The sequence below is a fragment of the Emydura macquarii genome, unplaced genomic scaffold (assembly GCF_026122565.2).
Source record: "Emydura macquarii macquarii isolate MOO-44397 ecotype Brisbane River unplaced genomic scaffold, CSIRO-AGI_Emac_v2 contig_2768, whole genome shotgun sequence".
Taxonomy (NCBI): Eukaryota; Metazoa; Chordata; order Testudines; family Chelidae; genus Emydura; species Emydura macquarii.
The window spans coordinates 25,530,856-25,555,724 of record NW_027132905.1 but is presented as its reverse complement, the minus strand read 5'-3'; the positions used below and the strand labels follow the sequence as shown (position 1 = coordinate 25,555,724).

Genomic DNA, 24,869 nt, shown 5'->3' with positions numbered 1-24,869 from the left:
AGTCAGAAGGGCTATTGTCTTTGTCAGGCACCAACCAACTAGGGTCTTTAATTTCTTGACTTTTTACAGTAATATATTTCCATAATTGTTATATCTGACACACCTACATGAAAAAACCCCTAGTTAAAAGCATCCAACCTACCTCTATGTCTAAATGCACAGCTCAAAAAATGTTTTCAGCATTCATGGGACTTTCCTAAGGTTATTTCCTGAACAACGTAATGAAGGGAATTCAAAAGAAGACCATGATTCATCGCAAATGTAAAAGAGTCTTTAAAACAAAATAAAATATTCAAGGGCAGGTTCACCACTGCTGTTAACAAGCACAGCTCTGTTGCCCTCAGCAGAGTTGCATCTGCTTGTGTTGGTGGTGAATTTGGCCCTGGGTTTCAGGGTACCTCAGACAATCAGTGAGTACAAATCACACATTTTTGACTTCTATGGATCTTAGGGTTATTGTTTATTTTACATCACAAGCAATTTTTGTATATCTGCTCCCAGGTGAAATGTCACTCGTGCTCCATCCCCAGTGCTACACCCATGCACGACTGGAAAATTACATAAGGCATACAGACACAGCCCTCAAAATATTGAATATATCTGAATATTTTCAGCACAGCCTGCAAATGCTGGACATGACATTAGGCCAAATTATCCTCTCGGATTCTGGAAGGGATCTAGATGAGATGTATCTGGGCTGAGAAGAGAAAGGGTAAGAAGAGTTGGGAATGCTTATTCAGCACTGTGACGACCTGCTCCACCTCTGGTAAAGCACTGCCACATACACACTTGGTGACTATCTGATATCTTTGCTGCCACCATACAGTATTCATTTCTTTTCTCTCTTAGATTTCGTATTAAAAGGTTTTAATCCTTTCACCCCAGGAACTGGAAACCCAGAGATACAGTCTTGCATGTGGTAATTATTAGGTAGCATCCATTCAAAAAGTGTCAGTCAGGTTTCTAAATAACTTTGCACAAACCCCCCGCCGCCGATTCCCCCCCCTTTCCGCCGCCGAGAAACCTTGCTGCCGCAGAATCCTCCCCACCCGCTGCTGCTGTTGAAAAAGCGCTCTGCCGCCGAAGTCCCTCCGCCGCGAAACTCATCCGATTCCCTGCTGTTTGCCGCCGAAGAGAAACCTCGCCACCGTCGCCCATTCCTCCCTTGCCGCCGAAAGTGCCAGCCTCTCTGCCGCCGAAAACTGTGAAACGGCGGCAGGGCTCCGGCGGAGGGCATCGATCCCTGCCATTTTACCGAGTCTTACCCGAGCCAGGCACAGTCAGGTGAAGCGGTACTTGACCTGACTGTACCTGACCCGAGTGGTACTCTGTAAAAAAAGGTTGAGAGCCGCTGATCTAGCGTGAAACTGGAAGCATTAGAGAAATACACAGAAATCGCTGATCTTACCCTGTCTATTAAATCTGTCTTGGAACCTCTTAATTATTTACAAATATACAGTCACATTGTGCCGTGACCTGTCCATGTCCAGTGTCATCTCAGTCACAACTCTTGCTGCTTTGGGAGTGCTCACTTTCCCTAAAGAATCTCTCCCTTCCAAAGCCCACCACGATCTACTATGTGGGAAGCTTCTGAAGCCAGAGACTGCAAGGTGAGCTCACTTCAGACTTTTCAGATTCCCGCCTCTGAGCTCTACTAACCCTTCCTCAATTAGCCCCTCTCCACAGGCAAGACTAGCCAGACCTTCTGTCTCATTGACTCCCTGGTCCCTGTGATGCCATCACCATTCCCAGATTTTCCTCTTTCGAGAGCCACTCTCCAACTCTCCCCTAGACCAACTTCCTGTCAAAGGCTCCGCACCTCTTGTGATGTCACAAGCCTCAGCAGTTCCTTCACAGGCACATTCAGTCCCTACTTTCTCTGGTCCATTGAAAGCCCCTCCATCGGTCTACACAGGGGCCTCTCCACAAGCTTAGGAGAGAGCAGTTCTCTGTAGAAGCATCTGTTGTTCACTTCCTCGTGGACTTCCCAAGTGAGATACTGCTGAACCAATCAGCATTATGTTACATGGTTACATGTTACATGGTTTCCCATTCCCATCCCAAAGTTTCAAGATTTTTTTTTTTGCCATTTTGTTTTTGACAATAACCAGAAAAATACTATAGTGTATTGGGCACAGAGATAAGAATATATATCAGCAACTTATGTGATGCAGCAGTGAACAATTCCCTGCATTCAACAGATTTTGTTTACCAGAGAGAGGGGCAGGAAAATAAAATTAAAAAAAAACCAAAACCCAAATAAAAACCACCTAATACCAGCACTGAACTAAAAGAGTAAGAGGCAGCTATAAAAGGTATTAAGGAAGTATTTTTTGTTTAACAAGGTTTCTTTTGTTTATTTATTTTAAACAGAATTCTAAGTAAGTTGAGTCAAGAAATCAACAGGAATGAAGGAAGAATAAGTTTTTTCCCAAAACGGTAGGTAAACCTTTCACTCCTTTTTATCTTTTGCAAACTATTAAGACAAAACTTTTCTGGATAATTTTCCACTTCAGCTGGCAGTTGATCTCCAGTGTTATTTTTTAATAGTAAAACCACTCTCAGAAAACATGATAAAGAGGAATTTTAATCTATTCTTTCTACTGTTAATCATGTTAGTTCAGTACAAACTCACTAAGAACCTGATCCTGCAATGACTCTTAAATGAGTGGATTACGCACATAAGTAAAATTAATTGAGTTCAGTCAGATTAATCATTTGAGCAAATTTACTCATGTACAGAAGTGTTTGCACAATTGGGGCATATTTTGGCAAGTGTAAACTAATTCCAGTTATTGTTAAATAGTGCTAATATTAATGTTAATAATACTACCAGTGGTGTGCTTTATAGACAGAAATTGTAACAAATAAAACAGAATAAAAATTACAATACTGTGTAATATACAAGTAAATATATATCAGTATACTATATTTTAGAGGGATAAAATTAAGAAAACCTTAATATGAGACCTCTCTAGAGAATGCGGATATTAAAACTTTGGTGAGAAAAGGCATGAGACTGCTTTAGATTTATTTTAAAGATTTTTGAATTAGCATCATCAGGTTCATGAATTAGCAAAGTTATTATTAATATAGTGAGGTTCTGCATTCTATTTTAATAAAACATGGTATTTATTGTTCATTATTTGAGATTTTTCTGAACTGCTTAGGTGATTTAGACATTGCCAATTATTTTCAATAGATAATGGGTCAAAATGTTCTACAGATCTCTGGAAAACCTCAGCCACTATGATAAATTTGGATGAATTTCTCTCTGAAATGTATTTTTCGTCACCAGTTGCCAGTCCTTAAACATCCATGATATGATTCTTGGAATGAAGAGCTCAGGAAAAGGCTCTGAATTGCATCATTTGAGGAGCCTTTTGTACTGCAATAGTCATAAAGGAAGGAGTATTATAAAAACACAACTATAATGCTACAATAGCTATAATAGTTGTTGCAGACTTCACAATGGACCTGTTTTAATCCCCTTCTGGTGTCTCCCTCCTGCTCTCCAGGTGATGAAAGTACCCCCTGCCACTGAGCCTTCTTGGACAATGCTGATTTTATAAATGCAGTAGCACCATAACATAAATAAAAACCACTGTTAATAACCAAATTATTTATCTTATAAACTTTGGTTGAAATTAGCAAAAGGCACTCGTCCTTGCCAAGACCCACAGATTAACACACATTTGGAGTTCCTGGCTCTGCATTCCCTTACATCTTTTGTAGCCATCATTATCTGTGTAGCATGGCACATGGCAGTGGAGTTTTTAGGACAAACAGGATCAAAATTAAGAATCAGCGGAGTAGGCCCCACTCCTGCAAACACTCATGTACAACAGTGAATAGTTCCCACTGACTTCTGTGGAATTACTGAGTTAAAACACAGGTGCAAGTGTTTGCAGGAGTGGGGCCACATACAGGAGGGCTCAGAAAATGAGGTGATAAAACTTCTCGAACATTTTTCTCTCTCACACACCCCTTGTCTAAATTGCCTCCGCCTTTTTCAAAATAATCTAGCCTACATTAGGATCATGCTTATGAAACGTCAAGCCTTTTATTTTAGTTTTTTGACAAAGTTAGTGGGGAGGGTGATCAAAATCAAGTTCACTTGTATAATGAAAAGCTATCTTTAACTGTAAATTTAGGAAAAGCCATAGCATTGTTAAACATATTTAGTTTATAAATTAAAATTTGAAAGAATTTACTTTTTGTAATTTCACCACAGGACCCAGACACAGAAGTTTGCTGACAATACAGGTAAACATTACTTTATGTCTATCTAAATGCACACAATTTTAAAAAAAGATTAAAATATTCATTAATTTTCTTGAACAATTTATTTACATTCATTGCCATCTAAGTGTCTTCACTCAAATTCTCTTATAAATATTTATGCTCATAGATCTTCAAGCTTCTTTCATCTATCTATCAACTTTACAATGGATAGAAGTAATTCAGCTTGGATAATACATCTATCCAGAACTTCCAGGATTAATTGCAATTTAATGAGCTAAATTGTTGATATTAGAGATGGGCATGAATGAAAACCTTAAATCCAAATACTTCCAAATGCTGGGGTCTATACATTGTATCTTTAATAGACCCGGGAGTAGCAAATACCAGCAGGATGTGGGTATAGGGCGTGCAGAGCAACATAATTTTTTATTAGAACTGCTTGCGTTTTGTCTCTACATTAGCTGTCTGTTACCAAACAAGGAATGTTACATTAGTTAATACCTTCATTCAATAAGGTTCTTAGAGTTGCGAGTGAAACAAAGTTCTGTTAACAGGTAGAGTGGGGCCAGAAAAGTCCTTGGATATATTTTCTTGGCAGTGAGTGCTCCAAATCACCCTGTATTTACCCATGATGCTGGGAGCACTCTTCATGCTGGCCCCACCACCACCATACTCACAGTGCTCACTAGAGAAGGGAGAAGAGAGTGGCAACAAAGGTACAGAGATAAGGCAAAGAGTGAGGAAAGAAGCAGAGGAAGGCGTGAAAAGCAGAAAAAGATGGAAAGGAATGGGGAGAAGGAGGAAAGGAGAAGAGCAGATGTGTGGGCCAAGAGCAAGAGGAGACACAGGAAGTCATGAGAGCACAAGAGCTGGGAAAGAGGACAATAGAAGAAACATCAAGTTGGAGAAGTAGCTAAAGATGTTTTAATAGCAGGGCAGGAGGGGAGACAATGGAGGAAGGAAAGTGGAGAGAGTCACATGAACGCTCCCAGACTGCATCTATTGAACCTCTAAGGCACAATGTCAGTGTGCCTGCTTTTCTCTGTATGTCCTGGCTCCCTTGCAGCTCGATTTTAGTAGGGGCTAAGCAGTTTCCACATGACTTCCCTGCACTGAGTTTCCATTTTAAATATTTTACTGGTTGGGAAAAGAGCACCTGCACTTCCACGAGTTACTACCCATTTTCTATAGAACCAATGGGGGAGTAAAAAGGACCCATAACTAGAGCTGAGCAAATAATGGATTGTTTGGTTTGGGGACCAAACTGAAAAAGTCTGGGGAAAAAAATCTATTCCAATTTGAACTGACACCAAGTTTTCTTCAAAATTTTTGTTGAATCAAAAGAAGCCAAAATTCATTTTGTTGGCTCAAAACAATTTTCAAGATTTTGCTTCAATTTGGCCATTGTTGGATGTTTTTCACCCTTTTTTTTTTTTTATTGGTCAGTTTGAATTCAAAACACTATTTTGAAAAAAAAATCAAAACAAAGTTTCAAATTGTTGAAATAAAACACTGACATTTATGAAAAACAAATGAGTTTTTCCTCAATCAAAGTAGAGACTCCAAAAATGCATTTTCAGATGAAAAGAACTATTCTTTGAAAAAATGTTGCCTACCTCTACATCCAACTTTCCATATTAGCAACAAGATAAAGCAGAAGATGAGAGGTTAATGCTGAATGCTTTATGCTTCAACTAGCATTTAAATCTTGAAGGGTAGGACACATCTGAATCACACCAGAAATCATATACAAGGGATGTTCAGCTAATACCCTTCAACCAGAATATACCTGCAAATATGTGCATATACATTCCTTTTGCCTGCCATGGGAGTTGGACATATCCTTCTCCTTGAACAACCTGGCCTTTTATTGTGATGCTGTAATGGTCGCTATTTCTGAACCTTTGTGCTTTTTTACCTAATGAGGTTTCGGTACTCTGAAGCCAATATGTGCTAACAGGTCCATGATTATGTTTCCTAACACAGGATGCTGTCAAGAGGAGGAAGAAGGCTGGTCTTCATTTGTAAGCATTATTGTTTTAGATCACTTAACACTCTAAGCAGATTCTCTGTCTCCTTAAGCTCCGTCAATTCCTGTGCTACCCACCCACAGCAGAAGGGGAAAGAAGAGGATGGTACGGGAGTTACAAAAGTTTTCAGTGCTAGCCTAATTCTGCTCCCTTGAAGTCAGTGGGAGTTTTACCACAGATATCAGTGGGAGCAGAGCTAGGCCAATTCTCAGCATTTTTTAAACTTCCATCCTCTAGGTTGGTGAGAAATTACACTGAATTTTACACCATTTACAGATCAGTGACAAGTTCCAGTAAATTAGATGTGATGAAGTGATGTCATCTTGTACCGTAATCTTCTCAGATCTCACCAGCTGAACCTATTCGGGCTGGGTCAGTACCACAAAACCGCTTGCATTAGGTAGCCCCTAACAAAGACCTGCTTGCGCAGGAGGCAGCATTAAGGAAGACTGCACCAGTGAATGATTGCTCCAGCTTGGTTGTAGGAAGCATTGAGCTGCTAGCAATTGCCATCTGTTGGATGAGATGTAAAACTGAAGTCCTGACATCCCCTGCCATTTTCTTTAATCTTAGTGACTCGGGTGATGAGTATGGTATGAGCCCGGAGCAATGAGAAAAAAGTTCAGCTGGGTAAAGTTCTCTCTTGTTAAATTTCCTCTGGAGTCCCTATAGTAAAATGATATTTATTTCCTCTCCTAAACGGCTGTGCAGCGTTGTTATGCTCTGTTTAAACATTGACACACTCAATCACTGCATTTGATTAAGGGATGAAACAATCCCTGAGTGCAGGTGGTAAAGTCTGGTATCCTTCAAAATGAAAGATGAAAATCCTACCATATAAAAAGCACAAACTCATGGTGTTAAGTTATGCAGGATCTAATCATTGTCTGGTTTTCATCTGCATGTGACAGGAAGAAGATGATGATTATGAAAGCCCAGATGATGGACAGGAACAGGAAGCTGACTATGAATCACCGACTGATGAACCAGGGCATGACAGTGATGATTATGAACCTCCTCCTTCCAATAATGATGTAGCACACAATAGTGTCATATTTCCTGCCAAGTCAATTCCAAGCAACACAGAGTACATTGGTAACTGATGCAAAAATGGAATTTTGGAAGGAATCAGGTGTTTTAGGAGTTTAGTAATAGAATAGAGATCCTTTCAATAGACCTGTTTGGGACTTTCCTAATTAATTGTTTTTTCATTGAAATATGCAAATTTCTTGAAACTCTGGGACGTCTTTGGAGACTGCCAACTAAAGAGAGAGAAAGCATTCAACTTCTGGTGTTACCAGGTTGAGGTTCAGGCTTATTTAAGGGACGGTTTAGGAGTTCACTTTGCCTATAGCTAAAGACACCTATATCCGGCAAAGCAATTAAGCACACAAGTAGCCTTATTGAATATACAAGTTAAGCACATGCTAAGCAATGAGTAATAGAAAGAAAGATGCCAGAAGGTTTGTTTCTAATTTATTTTTTAAAGAGGTCATTGAATTTTGCCCTTGACGTCAGTAGGATCAAGACTGGGCCTTTAGTTTGGGACTCACATCAAGATAAACACACACTTTCCCCATTTAGTTTTGTGTTACATTATGTAACTAGTGCAAGAGATAATACTTCCACCTATTTTCACTGTAATTTTATACCGTTTCTGTGTGGTAGTCGACTTGGTCCCAGAGCATATCATGCATAAGTTTGTCATTTTTGGGCCTGATTCTCTATTGGCCTACACCTGTGTAGTCATTTACTTCAGTGCAAAACACTACCATCTGTAATGGTGTATATTATACTCACTTTGCTCTGGTGTGAAGGATACATAAAAGTGTAGGCAAACAGAGAACTGAGACTGGTGTGTATATGCAATACCAGAGTGACATTCAAGCCATGAGGCGAAGGAGGACACGAAAAGTAAAACAACTGTTGACAAAGTCACTACAGATTTATAGAGGTGTAAGAGCAAGATTTGATTCTTCATGTAATTCAAAATTAACCCTAAACTAAACTTAAGAATGAAGCTTAATATGACGCCTTGTTCTCCTAAGATCTAATGAGAGAGAAAGAAAATAACCTCTTTTGTGTGTGTAATCGTTTAGTTTGTGATTTTTATTTTTATTTTTTTAGATAGACCCACAACTGCTAGATCATCTCCCCAGCCTCCTATTCCACCACAGAGACCTGGCGCATCCCCCGTACCAGCCTCATATGGGGGTAGAGGCACTACTGTATGTTACTTTTCTTAAAGAATACTTCATTTGTTTTTCTTTAGTATTATCTCCTAGAACGCCAAAGTATAACACCATGTCCAACATAATGATTGTGTATGTAGAAGGAAGAGGAAAATAATTTTGGCTGTAAAAAGAGTTAATTTCAGTTAAAATGAGGACTTATTTTGTGGAACAAATATATGGAAATTGTTTCCATGTACACTGGCAATTAGTGATAATCTGTCAATTCACAAGAAAATTGTAGCCCTTGAACGCCTTCTTTTACACTATTCTACTGACAGCTTTCAACAAAAGGGTTTGATCTTGCAAACCCCCATCCTCATAGGCAGTCCCATTGAATTCAGCAGCACTCCATGGAAATGGAAGGGTTTACAGTGTCAGGCGCTGAATGAGATGGAAAATAAGAGTACTGAACTGACTTGCCAAAGGCAGCAAGCAAAGTTAAGGATAAGGAAGTGTCATTGCCCTCTCCAGCTGAGGACTGGACAGTTTTCATAGATTCAGCATTCACCAACACCCACTAATTTAAGAGACGTATCCTTTGCCTAATATGTCACATTAAGGCTTTGATCTTGCAAGCCCTGGAGCTGGCTGTGCCATGTTTCTGTATTCCAGCACAAATGTGCATGAAAGCTACACATGACTACAAGTAAAGTTAATCATTAAGCACTGAACTCCGTACTGAGTGGTATGAGGTCTGCTGTACATCTCTCCTCCATTACTTGGAGGTCCATAGAATGAATCTCAGGCAGGAATAGGCGTGTCCGAGGAAACACAGACTTAAGTACAATCACCTTCATCATTTCCATGAGATACTCAGCAATGCATTCCTCTCGTTGGTCCCAGTCCTGCATTAACTTTTCACCCCCTGATACAGCAGCTTTCTCCTTAATGCAAGACTAGGCTCCCATGCTCTCCATGGTCTGCTCGTCACTTTTGACCTTGAATTTATATGCAGAAAGCTCTGCATCAGAAGTTAAGCAAGACCATTCTAGCTATTCCTCCCTCCAGCCCCTGACATGTTCCCAACCCATCCTGGAATGAACCATGCACTAGGTGTTTCCTGCAAAGGGGTAGAGAGATGACAGAGCCAACTCCGTAGCTTCCAGAAAAGGCCTTTTACCTGGATAATATTCTGCCAGAGGGAGGAGGGACCCTAATGGCCCTTTGTGTTCTAACAGATGCACAGGTTCACAGCTGTGGCATGGTAGTTCTGGTGGCGTGTTCAGTGACCACAAAGGATAAGATAAAAATCCCTGAATTCTGCACATGCAGAGAAGACTTTAACCATCTTTAAAACCATTTGTTTTAGATGTCACCTTACCCTCCTCCATCAAGCAATAATGAGATGAACAGAGATAAAAGCACCAAGCCTTTAAAACGTAAGTGAAAATGTGTCTGCTTTTCTTTTAAAGTATAGCAGAATGCATATATTCTCCAGTTAGAACTGTGTTAGTGTCTCTATCCCCCTGTGACAGGCTGCTCTACTCTCCACTGGACAGCCGCTCTGGGGATTTTCTCTGCTAGGCCAACACCCCTTTCCGTGCTTGCGCTCTGTCTCTCTCTCTCAGTCTGCAGCCCCTCTTCCGCTCAAAGAGTTCCTGTTTCCTCTTCATGACTTGGCCCTTTGGCCAGGTCACTCAGCAGCTTCCAGGATATCAAAGTCTTCCAGCATGAATTGTTCCAGGCAGACCACTCTTCAATGCCTGGTCTGTGCCCAGTTTCCAGTGGCTGATAGGGAAACCCGGTCCCATCCTCTGCTCCAGGTTCCAGCTCCGGCACCGTTTCCTCAGCATCCAAAATCTGCCTTGTCCCACACCTTGCTGCTTGTCCCCTGAGCCTCTTACCATTCTAGCTTTCCACCCAGGTTTGCCAGCCCAAATTCCCTCCTCCCAGGGAGCAACTGTAGACTGTCCTCTATAGTTCGAACCACACCTCCCTTCTTCCCAGGAATGACTGCAGCCTACTTCCTTGCAGAATCCCCTCTTCTCCTGTCTAATTTAATCCCTGCTCCCTGGCTTCTCCTCCAGGTGCAGCCTAAGCAGTTAATTGGCCTTCCTGGCCATCTTAACCCTTTCAGGCCTTATGTGGGGTGGACACCCCATTTCACACCCCTTGCTCAATTGATTGCAAATTTCATTAAAATACTTAGATATTTTTGCCTATACTTCTTAATGTCTTCGTCCTTTTATTATTTATAGGCTAGAAAGGATTAGATGTTTATTGACAAATGTCGGTAAACGTCAATTTCAATGTATACACTCAAAACGTTGATAATAATCAAAATTTACAGATAAGCAGCATTTTTCTTTCTTTGCCTAAGAACTTACAGTTTGATGTAAGGATATTTACTTTGTATATTTTGACAATTTGTGTTTTAATGGTTATAGAGCTTTAATTTTTTGAATCTCAACATCTACTGTCATTAAATAAATTATTGTCTGACCCTTCCATTGTCTGACACTCCCCTCTCCCCCCTCCCCCCTCCCATAATTTTGGACAATAGATAATTTAAATCAATAAAATATTTTAAAATGCTTTAAAACATTTTTTTCATAATGTTGATGAAAAATATCAAACATCAAATTCAGCAAAGTGTAGCTACTTATGAGGCTTAAACTGTATTGTTTGCAACTCTAAGAAGGGATACCAGTTTATGACAGACACAATACACAATAAAACTGTGTTACATTGCAATAGTACAATATTTTACACAATATTTATGTTTAGCCCCAGCTCCTTCTATAGACAGACGGACAAAGCCCCCACTGGATCGTTCTGGGCCACCATTTGAAAGAGACAGCCCAGTAGCAGGTCAGTATTGGTTTATGGTTCATCCACCACTAGGTTTTATTGTTCAATATTGTCAATTTAAGTTTTAATATCGCAAAAATCTGGGTTAAGATGGACGTATTCTAATACAGCCATGTGCAAGGTTGTATATTTAGGAACATAGGCCATGCTTACAGAATGGGGGACTTGTATTCTGCAAAGTATGACTCTGGAAAGGATTCAGGGATCATTAGACACACACAACTGATTCTAAGATCCCAGTACAATGCTCTGGTTAAAATGGTTAACATGATCCTTAAGTGTATCAACAATGGAATATATAGAGTAGGAGTCAGAAGAAGATATTACCCTTGTATCGGACACTGGGGAGACCACTTGTGGAATGCAGTGGCCAGTTCTGATGTCCTTGCTTTTAAAAGAAATTGGGAAGAATTCAGAGAATTGCTAGAAAAACTGTTTGAAGGCTGGAAAACAACTTAAGGAGCGCCTTCTATTGGTTTATTAAAAAGAGGGCTAATGGGGCTCAATTCCAGTCAGTCCATAAATATATACACAGGCAGAAGATACCTGATACTAGGAGAGGGGGACTTATTCTAGCAGACATCCTATTGCTGAAAATTCAAGCTGGATTTAGAAATAAAGCTGCAACAGCGTGAGAGGAATTAATCACTGTAATTGCTTACCAAGGGATGTGGTAAATTCATCATCACTCATGGCCCAAATCTCTGTTTTCCCTGTTTACAACTCAGAGGGATATATCCTCAAGTCGGCTAAGTTCATTTTGTGCCAGACAAGGTAGTCAAAGCCAAGCCCAGTGAGCCTCCACTATTTCACAAAACTTGTAATGAATTATCTAAGTTTTGTTTTTTTTAAAAGTGGTGTTATTTATTCTTTTCAGGAAAGAGGGAAGTGTTTCCTGACAAGGTAAGAAGCCATTTGGTTGGTTCTTACTATGCCTGGATCCATTTTAAAACATACTTACTTGTTCTTGTAACTTTTCCTTACTGTTTTACAGCCCCTGACACCACAACTAAGGTAAGACTATCAGTGTTATCAAATTACATGGCACTAAAGAGCATTTGACCTTTGTTACACCATCTCTCTCTTGTATTTTAGATCTCTGGGAGAACAGTTAGCAAAGATACAAAAGCCTCCCATACCACCAGCTGATAGATATGAAAGAGGCAGCACAGTCCCTGGAAGGAAGCCACCACCCATAAAGTAAACTTTTTAAATGTTAACACAAATATAATCAACGATTTTCAACAAAGAATCTGGAAAACATAGTCGGTTTCGGTAGAGACACCACTGCCTAAGAATGTTGCAGGGATGCCCACTTTATTGTAATGTGAAAAGAGCCCTTCCTTGTCAAGGGCCAAACAAATACAGAGGGACTTTCATCATCCAAAGGCCAGAGTTAAGATCCAAAGTACGGCTCACTTCAGCCAAATTCTAGAGGGGAAGAGGAATATCTCCCATGATTCTCACACTAGCTCTGGCTTTCTTGCTAAAAACTTTTTCTCATTCTTACTGCCAAACTCAACCCCCACTTCTACACTTCACATCCCTTTCATAGTATGGTGGAGGGAGACAGTTTTAATTTATTTCCCACAACTAGGCCAGCTCTGTCACCCTGCAAATCCTTGAATTAATGGCAAAAAGCTTCTGTTACAAGCATTGGCCTTAAACAGCTTCTGGATAGAGCTGTACACCACAGAAAAGAAACATACAGTTAGATCTGCTAACCAACCAGCTGTCAAAATACTAGAGAGGAGACCAGATATCTTCATACAAGCCTGCCCTCAGCTACAACTGTGTGGCTAACGGTTCCATGGGAACAATTATATTTTAATGATTCAGTTGAAGTTTTAAGGCCAGTTATGCAGACTTCAAACATCATTTCTGTGTGAGGAAGATGGCAGGTCCAATATTTCACTTGAAATATAGATCAATTAAGCCCCAACTATGCAATAGACTCCACACGGATTGACCTCTGGATCTGTGCAGAGCTCATTATAGGATCAGGGCTTAGACATCCAAGTACCTTCTTGTGGCTGCAGATTAGGAAATTATATCTAAATGAGCAAAAGAGAAATGGATAAATAAAAATTATACCCATATTTTTTGTGCCTGCAAAAATTGACATCAGCTTAAGTCCCAGCTGAAAATATGGCTCACTGTACACATGTATAAAGTGTCATTCATTCACACTTTCTACATCTAAAATGCACATTTGGTTTCTTCACCTACTTCATTTTAGGCAAGGTTGGGCACCAGAAAGAAGATATGATGTAAGTATATTTCAAAGCAAGCACTATTTTACAATTAGAAGATTTTAAAGTATGAGTTAAAACTAAAAAACATCCTCTTTAAGATGGACTAGTTCCTTTAAATACTCATAGTTCCCTTTTAGCACAGAGCTTCACTTTTAGTCAGTTTCCTCCTGACCAATTTCCTCCAGTACAGTTTAATCCCTGGATATATTATTTTAGATATTAGAGGCATTATAAAGAAAAGGCAGAGAGCCAAGGCCAGGTTTTTATTCTTTAAGTGACTAGTGATTTTGCATACGCCAGTTTTGGGCTCCCCAACTCAAGTTATCTTAAAGGGATCTGATTTTCAGAGAATGTCTGACACCTGCCCTGGAAATTATAACAATTTACTTCAGCTGAAGTTCTGCCCCCTGACTTCTCTAAGCTGTCTCACGTTAAGCACCCCAAAATTGAGAACCTAAATCACTACTTGCTTTTGAAAATCTAGGCCTGTGATTTCCTTCCCTCAGTACCACAATTTTAAAAATATTGTGATGTTTCACAGAGACAAATATATCAATGTATTATGTAAATGTAGGCAGGCCCTCTTGAATTACCTGCATACTCAAATTCACTGACTTATGTAGTGTGCATTGTAAAGAGATATTTTTAAGAGTTCTGATATTAAACATTTAAATGTTCATTGTTGTTGTGTTTCTCTCCGCTCCTCCCTCCGCCCCAGGAAGAAGATGAATGTAAGTGCTTAAAAACTTATTTTACGTTCTGTGTGAGAGTGTGAGTGAATGAAACATTGAGCAGATATATGTTCAGTTACTACTGTAAAATAAAAAAGGTAACACTGCATACCTTGACAGACTGTAGAAATTCTCGAAAAAAATCTCACACAGATTTAAGTCAAGTCACAAAACTCAGGAAGTTTCAAGTGTCAACAGTTTCCTCCAGTCAGTCAGTTACAAGACACCAATATTTCCTACACCCATCTAAATGCATTACAATTTTAGAACCATGAACTTAGTATATATCTGTACAGATATTTGGATGAGCATCTAATATGCAGGAATGAAAACCTAGTGACCTCTTGATGTACTGTAAGATAATAGGCCAAACCCTGCTTGCATTCTTGAAACATGTAGTGCTATCAGCTTCATGAAAGAATAGTCCTAATGACTCATGTGATCAAAGATTAGTACTTGGCTCAAATAAGAACAGCATTTACAAGTTAACCCACTACCACGGTTCCTGAGATGCTATATAATCCTCCTCCTCAGGGATGTGTGTTCTGACACCACCTTCGTTGCAGGGGTTAGCAGGCAACTGGGCTACCATGGCAAAGGTCCATAGTATGAGAAACATGCTCTCCTTTGGCACTACTTCTCTTTTGGCTTCATAAAAAAAATAATGGATATTGGCCAAAGCTGCAAAATTCATATTTTGTTTTCCAACATGCCAAAGTCGAAGATTGACTATATCGGAGTTTTGGCTCAGCACATTAAAAAAATGAGGCCATTTACACAATTCAGATCTGAATTCACAGTATGAGCCCCCAACCCTATTGCCAGTTCAACTAGGGACTTGAAAGTAGTGCCAAAGGAGAGCGTTTTTCTCATGCTATGGACGAACTGTCTGCTGACCCCTACAAAGAAAGTGGTATCAGAACACAAATCCCTGCAGAGGAGGATGTTCAGTAAAGAAGTCTCAAATCCAGTGGTCAGCAATGGCAGAGAAAGCTGACCAGGGGACTTAGTTTTAATTTAATATTTCAGTTCAGGGGTTTCTAAAGATGGACTATAGCTTATCTTGAGCTTCAAAAGCAAACAGGATTTAAAAAAAAACAAAAACAAAAATCAAAAAAACAAAAAAACCTTAAAATTTTCTACTGAATTTTCCATCTCTAAAAATGAACACATAAGAACAAACTTTCTACCATCAATAAATTAATATTCATTCCAAGACCCAGTATATTGTTCTGTAGGGATTTTTAAAGAGAGATTGCTCCATTGCTTGTGTCTGATTAGATGGCCCTTTGCAATGTGATAGAATTAGTTCGCTTCACCCCTTTTTACAAGCTGCTTTAAAGAGTACCTATGGTAACCTCATGCTCATATTTTTAGCTAGTTCCATTTTTCCTCTTCACAGCTACACCCCAGAGACCAGGCCCACAGCTATCTTTGCCCCCCTTCAGCTCCAACACTTTCCCTTCGAGGTCTGTCAAGCCACCACCGAAACACAGTCCTTCAGGATCCAACAGCATGCCTGGAGCGTACGCAGAAGGGTTTGTTTCACTAGCTGTCATCTTACTCATTTGAGCTATTACTTGTTAAGAAATGACAGTGTATATGGTTCTGTACAGGACTCAAAAGAACATATGATTATTACCCAAAGAGTTTAATATCTAAAGGCTAGATTCTTGGCTCCGTCTGCTTGCTTTGTGCAGTTTCCACCATCTTAGGGGAATCCCTCAATGCTGTCAAGCCATCATACCCAAGGCCTTAAATCTCTATATAAACCAAAGACACAGACAATATACATCAGATACACTAGGAGACCCAGAGGAATGCTCTTCTCTTAGTTCTCCATTAAGAGTGAGGACTATATTAAGACCTCTTTGGTATGAACTACAATTAAACTGTAATTTTGGGTCCTTCAATTTTTGAGTGCCCAGCGCAAGATAAGGCATTTATCTTTTTTGTCCTATTCTTTGTCTGCCTAGTCTATTTAAATTGTAAACTTTTTGGGGGGGCAGGAACTGTCTTACTATACATCTATATAGTTCCTATCTAAATGGAGTCCTGATTGCAGAAGGAGGATTCTAGGTATTACTGTAGCATTTGCAGTTCCCATTGACTTCAACTGGAATTTGGAGTACCCAGCACCTGTTTTATTTTTTTAAAAAGCAGGCTTTAGATGTCCAAAGTTTGACATCCAAAATTAGATGCCTTTTTAAAAGCGGAGCCAAGAGACTATGGTAACATGCATTTTAGTCTCGGATCCTTTTTGCCATACAGCTAAAAAGAGGTTCATGTGGACACTGGAGAAGGGGAGCCCTTGGCAATAGATTCTTCATTAGGTGAAACTGTTCTGGGGGAAAAAAGTAAGACCTGATAAATTTTGGTCTTTGGCTACTGTCATTTTGGGAATTCAGAGCTGCCAAAAGCCCTGGTTCCAACTTTAGAAATCTCTAACAGGAAGCTGGAAAAGGCTTTATAGAGTTTATAAAAGGGGAACGGGAGACTGAATAGATCTCAAAGAGCAATAAAAACAAACTAAATGTAGATACCTGGAAAGTCATTCTGCAATTGAGGTTAGAGGTATGAACTCAGTCACTGGCACAGCTCTTGTCAATTTTTTGTACCTCCTGGAACTTGGCTGAAGAACATGCATCACTCAGATTCAAGGAAAAATTCACAGAAGGGGGGAAGTTTGGGGGAAATTCCAAAATGAGTGTTTGTGGTTTTGCTTCATACACTCCCCTTATGAGGAAAGGTTTGGGAGGGGAGCATGGGCTGCAAACAGAACAGAGTAGACGGGAAACTAGGTTTCAATTGTACTAATCCAGAATTGGCCCTTATATGAGTAGTAGTGCCATGGTCTGTCCCCCACCCCTCTGCACCTTAACCCCCAGCACCAGGCCTGGAGGAGAGTTAATATTGGCTTTTATTATCATGTGAATTTTCATAGGGGGCAGATCAGAATGTCTGTTTTCTTTTTAGTCCATTTCCCCAAAGGGTTCCATGGATGCTATGTCTGCTTCTGTGTTTGCATATAGTGCAAAGGGGCCCACAGTGCCTCTGGAGCTGCCACAGTATAAGACATTCAAATAATATAATTATAGCAACATATCCTATCTATGCTAAGCTTCAATTTTATTGATTTATTTAACAGAACTAACAGCCTTTCTTCAAGTGGATCACTACCACCACGCTTTCAACTAGGTTTGTATTCTGTGCTCCTGGATTTTCACTCCAAATGTAATGAAGTCTTATGGTTGCAGTGCATAATATCTGTCATGGAAACTCAGCTTCTGGATTTAATAGCAATAAAGAACTATCTGTCAGGTACAGTGCTTAAAGTGGGGGAGGAGGCAGTGGAACGCATACCCACCCAAGACTAAAGAACATATTTTATTTTAATATTAGATGCCCCGGCCTTTCTCTTTACTCCTGCAGCAGCAGCATCACAAGGGTCGCTGAGGGACACACTTTAAGCATTATTTTACCAGAACTGCTACTACCAGATTATGAGAGATCCCTATTTTTTTCCAGTCTGCTTTAAGCACAGATTAGTTAACTTCTTTAATTCATTTATTCTGTATTTAAGGGTTTGGTTGATTTTTTTTGTTTTTTTCCCGCCGCCCCCCCTTGTTAAATTTTGGCAATACTGTCTATTTAGTTAAGGCAGTGACAAAACTTAATATAAGTGTTTGCTTAACTAAAGAGATACTTGTCTGAGAATACTGTCTATTGACTACATTCATTTTGAAGTTCCCAGGTGATTAGATCATTACAATAATGATTTGTGTGAAGGGAAGAAAAAACAATAAATGTTTCAGTTCTGAATAATACTACACTAATATCTTGGCTGGTGAGACAAACATTTCCAAGGTGAAATTAAGTTTGTCTCAGCTATATATTTAATTGGTAAAAATACTGTAATTAAAAATAATGCAATATTGCAAATCATAATCCTTTGGCATAATATTCAACATTGTTCAAAACTGGTATTGGTTACCAATGAAATTGTTCAAGGCTTCCACTACACAGTAAAAAACAAAAACACCATGCAAATGTTTTCTTTCTCCAATGCAATTTTATGAATTTATAGCAGCCGTGTGGTTTGCAACTGTGGTAGTTCAGGTTAGCTGTAGCTAGGGGTAACTGAAGATAGGAGTTACGGAAGATGGAGAACTGTATTTCAAGTATAGTTGCCATAGCTACTGAAATTCCACTTAAATTTATGTGTCCCAAGGATGAATGTGTCCCATTACGTAAAAAAACCCCTAGGTCTGATTCTCAATTACACTTAAGTGTGAGTATAATTTTCACCCACTTAAATGTCCCTTATGCTGCCTGAGTGGTATAAAGAGGCCTTGGTATAACTGAGAATCAAAGTTTTAAATTACATTCTAGTATCTAGTTTTATCTTTCTGTTTTTAAGATTATATTTTAAAAAATTATTCTGGAACTTTAAAGGTAACATCAATAGAGCTCCTTCAAAAGGCCCAGCAGATGGCAGACCTCCATTACCAATTCCTAACAGGCAGACTGTGCAGCCACCAAGTACAGAGGAAGATGAGGTACATTTATCAAGGCAAATCAACTAATGTGAGACTATTTTTTCCTCAGTTGGTTTTCTAGTCAGCAGTTATTCTTTGGTATACACTGTTGCATTTACTATTAGTTTCCCCTACAATGTCAAACCTTTGTTCCTTACTTTGTTAAGCAAAAGAAGGGGAAAATACAGTAAAACATGACAGTGAAATAATCCGAAACTACAGTGAAGTTTACTTAGCCTACGTCTTGTCTTGCCAAGCTGCCCTGAAGTACCCTCAGATGCTTTGGACTCAATTCTCCTCTCAAATAAACCAACATAAAACTGGTGAGAGAAGAAAATTCAGCCTCTTTGAGAACAGTTCTATTCCATATTTCCTTGAAAACCACCTCCCCTTAGCAATCAATTTTTGCTGATGCCTCAAGTGGTCATGTAACACAAGTTTGTGTGTGCAAGTGTGTAGTGCAGGAGAGCCTACAGAAAGCCACAGCTCTAGACTCCGTTGATGGTAAAAATAGGAGACACCTATGATGTCTGACACACATCTGGTCACGACAAAAGAAATGTCACAGGAAATAGAATGTTTATAAGAACGCTAGAGTCCTCACTTCTCTGGTTTCCATGGTAGCAAGGTGGCAGCATGTGCAAGCACCTTCAGAGAGTACTGGAATGATTAAATCAGCTTAAGGAGACCAGAACAAAAAATATTGCAATTTGCATCTGCAAATACACCATTTCCCTCCCGCCTTTAAATTCTTCTCTGTTTGTGTGTGTGTACATTTATAACATCACATACATTAATTCAATGACAACCAACTTTCTCCTCTTCTTTCCCCTTTGCCCCCAAATAAAAGTTTCAGGACTCACTGAACACAGTGTGGTATGTTGCTGATATCAGCCGGCAGGAAGCAGAAGCAGCTCTTAGGAAGATAAATAAGGTAGAGTATAAGCAGTTACCCTTAAATGGATATGGAAATACGGGGCATACTGTTGAAATGACTTTGTGCCCTGGTATATGTCTTTGCATTCATATGAAAAAAGTGAATGAACACAATTTTTACATAAAGAGATTCTAGTCCAAATTTTCGCCAGGCCACTGTCAATGTGCCTGCAAAATGTGATGGCACATTCTATTTGTGCACACAACTACTACCTCTCCCTTTCCCCCCACTTCCACATTTACACAAACAAAAAAATACTTACACAGACTGATTAGGCATACACTGTTCAGATTGGCAGTGCATTACTAGAGGGCTGCTACAAACTTGGGTCCGTATGGAAGAGACCAAGCATAACCAGGCACTTTTCTTAAACAATTCTAAATACAGTCCACACAGACCATTAAGGCTGAACTCACCCCCTTCATAGGGATGGGGTTTATTACTAAAAAGACAACAAAAAAATAACAAAGATCAGCTCAGACCCACGCTCAGTTGACCCCTAAGGATTATTAAGCCCATACTGTAGATCCTCTCTCCCTACCTGGGGTAATAAGCCACCTGCCACACAGTGAGTCAGCAATACCTGCTTAACCCTTTCCAAACAGGTGTGGTGCTTTAGGCAAGTACTGCCTGCCTGTTCACAGGAAAGGCCCAATAATTACATATAGATAGTCATCACAAGCAACATGAATTTAGCCTATTTGTACTAGTCAGAGCACCAACTGCTCATTGGGATGTGATTTTTTGATAGTATGGAATAAATCCTGGGTCCATGCAGGCTGAAGCTGTGGCCACTTATCCTAGAAATGGGGAAAACAAAACCCACCCCACAGGAACAGACATGTAACTCCTCCACCTGGCTCAGGGTATAATCTGTGACTCTTTCCTATGCTGCACTGGGGAATGATGCCATATGTGCATCTCCCTGACTTCTACACAGGGACAGTCCTTAGATTGACAAGTAGGAGAGCTAATGGAAACATGTAATCCCAACAGGGCACTGGGACTAGCAGCTCTGGAATGACTGATGCACATGTTGCTTAGGGATGGGGACAGGTACCCACTCCGCCAAGACTAAAGAAAGCCTGTCTGTCTTTTTTTAATGCTGCAGCAGCACAAGCATAACGGAACTCTTTGCACTGCAGTAACCTCCACAGCCAGATGTGCATAGTGTTGTGGAGGTGATCAAATGGATAGGCCCCGCCTGCTCCCCGAGTCATATGAACAAAGTAATCATGCACAGGTCCCACTCACCTATAGTGAGCAAAGTTCTAAGGCTGGGAGTAGTGGTAATATACTTTTTATATGTAAGCTGGAGGAGTGAGTGAGGTGATCCTCATAGGGTAGGAAGCTCAAACAGAAACAGGGAGGTGAGATCATCTATGGATGAAACTGGCATCCTTCTAGATAATACACTTTTCCTAAAAATATTAAAGGCCAGCACTCACCAGGAAGGGCCTGTTTCATTTACCCATTTCCCTCCCATTCACTCTGATGGAGTTGGTCCCAATTCCCCTTATGCCCCAGGCTAGAATGTACCAAGATTGTGCTGCACTCCGAGGTTTAGACACTGTGACTTATGCATTCCTTTCAGCTATGTACAGAATTCCCCAAAACACCAATGGGTTTTCATTTTGTGGAGTGAAATCCTGGCCTCTCTGAAGTCAAGGGAAGTTTTGCCACTGACTTGACTAAGGCCAGAATTTCACCCATAACATTTTGCTAAGTGTCTCAAAATTAGAGTTCTTTTTCTCTCTAAAATCACTATATTGCTTCTGAACTAGCCTTTGAAATAGTACATTTTAGACAGGAGATTGCAAGGCTCTGTGTTTTGTTTCTTCTTTTAAGAAATGGTCTAACAACCTCTTCAAGGCTGTGGTTACAGTTGTTCTGTTTCGGAACTAGAACAACAAACAAATTCAGTTTTCTATTTATGTGATTGCTATGGTGGTCAAAAATATTTTTGATTTTCATGTGCATTCTTTTAGGATGGAACATTCTTGGTGAGAGACAGCTCAAGAAAAACTAATACACATCCATATGTACTGATGGTATTATACAAACATAAAGTATACAATATTCAGATTCGTTACCAGGAGCAAAATCAAGTTTACTTGTTAGGAACTGGCCTGAAAGCAACAGAGGTATAGTATGTTTCTTTCTTTGCATCATTCCCTCCCCCTTAACCAGTCTCCAGCCTATATCTTCTTAGAACACCAGGTAGCTTTGACCTTACAGCAGTTTTACCCAAAAAAAAGTCACTTACTTCACTGAAGGTATTCTAGATACAAACTGGTGTTGCTCAGGCCCATGACTCACATTCAAGAAAAACTGATTGCCTTATAATACCTCACCACTTAATTGGGTGGGTGCAATTTTTGACAAGAGTGTTCAAATTCCATGGAGATATCCAAGATGGAAAGATCACTACTGAAAGCAAATGCTGGTGCAATATTAGGTTACCTAATGTTTGTTCCGTTACAGCAATTCATCTAAAACTTAGTGCCAAGGGAGCATGAAATAGTCAATCTAAATAAATACTGTTGCTTTAGTTTGAGAAGTAGTGAGAATCCTGACAACACTTCCCCACTGCCTTTGTTTTTAATCCACAGGACTTTTTTTCAGTGGAAGATATTATTGATTACTTTCAAAAAACACCCCTTCTGCTAATTGATGGAAAAGATCGAGGTTCAAGAAACCAGTGCAAGTTAACGTACGCTGCAGGATCCTATTAGAAGAAAGCTTAATGTCTGGGATCAATGGTCTGCAAGAGCATACAAATCTCATGGTATTTCCATTTGTATACACTGAACTAAAATTATGAAGAAATAATTAAAATTATTTTTGATTTTAATGAAAAAATATAATTTTCTCAGTTTTAAAGTGTTTTTAAAAAGAATGGATTTGCAAAATACTTATGTATTTATTGCTCTCCATTGTCCATACACTGCATGAAAAATCTTGATGAGTGATGTCATTCTCCAACATCATCTGGCATGTGAAGTGTTCTCCACTCCATATTACAGGATCACAGGTGATTTCCATTGCTTTCTCACAAAGCAAAACTGTACAAACTATTGTTCATGTCAACTTTATGGTACCACTTACATTAAGCTGCAAACTGAAGTCTATTAATGTCTGTATAATGCTTTATAGTTGTACAGTACAGAGTAAGTGCTAGTGACTGTTATTCTTATTGAAATAATGTATTATTTACTTTGACATCTTATGTAAGTTGATCTAAAATTGGAAAACTCTTGTGTAAATTGAGTCAATAAAATGCTATATTTCACAGACCACTTTTCAGTAGAAACATGCACTTTATGGCTACATTTATTAAAATGGTAGGAAACATGTGACTTGTTAGTTTAATGGTCTGTACCGTATATGCTCCCTCTTCTACATGATCTATTCTAGAGACACTTTCCATTTCCAGATCTGTCTCTGAATATATTGGGTTGCAACATCATATAACCTTGCACCCACTATTTTCTGCAAAGAACAGGCTCTGAAAATGGCAGTATAACAGGGTCTCACCTCATCTGGTGACAGACCTTGTCACTATCTCAGTTTCCCAACTCGCAGGGTTCTCAAAAACTGTTCCCAATTCTTTTGCATATCAAATAAACTGCCCTCCCAGGATCCAGTTTATTAAAACAGCTCAACAAACAAAGACAGATGACTGACAGCTAGCATCAGGTCTTACCCTTTTTGTTCAGGGGTGAAATCAAATGGTTCAGCCAACAATTATACTCTCTTGTTGCAGGTCAAGAGAATAAGGTCTTCTTCTAACTTTAGTAGGACCCCCAGGCTAAACCTTTAAACAAGTGCAAATTACATCTCCCTTCAAATACCCAGCCACACTTGCCTGTCCAGATTACTTTTTTTCTTGAAGTACCCTTCCCCAGGGCCTCCTAATGCCTCTTCAGGGATTTTGCCCCTTTCCTTCACTGCAGTTAGCTCCAGCCAGCCTTTATCTTTAGCTGGTGTGGCAAACCCAACCCCAGGCAAACCCACTCCCCCAGCTACCATCATGTGATGTTTAGTCAGCTGACCCAGCCACAGGCCTACACCAAACTCATTACCCAGAAAGCAGATAACTAAACACTAGTAGGGCTGACCTCAGGTACCTTTGAACAGCCAGTCCAACCTGTGATAGGTGGCTATTCCACATGCCTTATGAAACACTGGCATTTTCTTTTTTAAAATACAAACTGATATTCAGAATCACTTATTAATATTAGTCCCCAGAGATTTTCCCCCTGACTTAATAAGGTACAGGACTGGTCCCATTGTTTGCCTAAGATCTTATATTTAATTCTATTTGCTGACATGCTTGGTTTGAGTCTTGCATTTAAGTTTGTCAGCCTTGCCCCTCCCTTAGTATCTTGTAGCTGGGTGCATTAGGGAGTCACTACAGGCACAGGAACAGCTTTCACCCTGCTATTTTACTCACAGCTATAGGTTTATAATGAGGATAGGGTTGCCACCCAGTTTTTGACCAGAAAGTCCAGTTGAAAAGGGACCTGTCAGTGTTCTGTCAGATATATTGACCGGACACCAAAGTGCAATTAACACAGGGATGGGGAAGGGGCTGGGTCATTAACCTGTGCCAGCCCCTGCTCAGCCAGGACCATCTCCTACCTGCAGGCAGGCTCCTTGTCAGGCTGCAACAGTTCCCTCCCAGCTCTGGAGCAGATGGAGCCCAGCTGGTGTGGGAAGGAGGTGGAGATGATCCCAGCAATGATGAGAGGAGGGGAGGGGAGTAGAGTAGAGCAATGGAGACAGGGCCTTGGGGGAAGAGGTGGGCGGAGCCTTGGGGTTCCAATTACCAGTAATTAGAAAGGTGGCAACCCTAAGTGAAGAAGACAGTGGGGCAAATCAAGAGTTATGCCATTTTCTCCACTCCCTGAGCTTTTCTCCTGCCCCAGGCTCATCTTAGCCTCTCTTTCCCAGTTGGGAAACAATGATCTATCTGCTACTAATTACTTCTAGTTGTTACCAGTCTGGTCTTGATTCAAATCAGTTAACTTGATATGAAAAGCTTCAGGTCCCATAAACAATTTCCTGAGCCATCTAGTTTCCAGT

At 39.9% G+C, this 24,869-nt stretch overlaps 1 protein-coding gene and 1 long non-coding RNA gene across 2 annotated transcripts in view; one reads left to right on the top strand and one right to left on the bottom strand.

Moving 5' to 3' along the window:
- The window catches only part of LCP2 (lymphocyte cytosolic protein 2), a 46,254-nt gene extending 23,161 nt beyond the window's left edge, over nucleotides 1–23,093 (top strand). Inside the window, exons 4-21 of the mRNA XM_067566764.1 lie at nucleotides 2,374–2,439; nucleotides 4,235–4,266; nucleotides 6,232–6,269; nucleotides 7,187–7,370; nucleotides 8,403–8,503; nucleotides 9,819–9,888; nucleotides 11,237–11,320; nucleotides 12,198–12,223; nucleotides 12,315–12,334; nucleotides 12,416–12,520; nucleotides 13,560–13,590; nucleotides 14,294–14,306; nucleotides 15,709–15,844; nucleotides 17,455–17,504; nucleotides 18,762–18,865; nucleotides 19,695–19,778; nucleotides 21,770–21,925; nucleotides 22,394–23,093. Of these exons, the coding sequence (XP_067422865.1) occupies nucleotides 2,374–2,439; nucleotides 4,235–4,266; nucleotides 6,232–6,269; nucleotides 7,187–7,370; nucleotides 8,403–8,503; nucleotides 9,819–9,888; nucleotides 11,237–11,320; nucleotides 12,198–12,223; nucleotides 12,315–12,334; nucleotides 12,416–12,520; nucleotides 13,560–13,590; nucleotides 14,294–14,306; nucleotides 15,709–15,844; nucleotides 17,455–17,504; nucleotides 18,762–18,865; nucleotides 19,695–19,778; nucleotides 21,770–21,925; nucleotides 22,394–22,516 (1,423 nt within the window). The 3' untranslated portion in view covers nucleotides 22,517–23,093. The remainder of the gene's footprint in view (nucleotides 1–2,373; nucleotides 2,440–4,234; nucleotides 4,267–6,231; nucleotides 6,270–7,186; nucleotides 7,371–8,402; nucleotides 8,504–9,818; nucleotides 9,889–11,236; nucleotides 11,321–12,197; nucleotides 12,224–12,314; nucleotides 12,335–12,415; nucleotides 12,521–13,559; nucleotides 13,591–14,293; nucleotides 14,307–15,708; nucleotides 15,845–17,454; nucleotides 17,505–18,761; nucleotides 18,866–19,694; nucleotides 19,779–21,769; nucleotides 21,926–22,393) is intronic.
- Nucleotides 1–24,517, bottom strand: part of LOC137165467 (uncharacterized) — a 104,423-nt gene extending 79,906 nt beyond the window's left edge. Inside the window, exon 1 of the long non-coding RNA XR_010923374.1 lies at nucleotides 24,426–24,517. This is a non-coding gene — a long non-coding RNA (uncharacterized lncRNA). The remainder of the gene's footprint in view (nucleotides 1–24,425) is intronic.
- Between the last annotated feature and the right edge of the window lie 352 nt (nucleotides 24,518–24,869).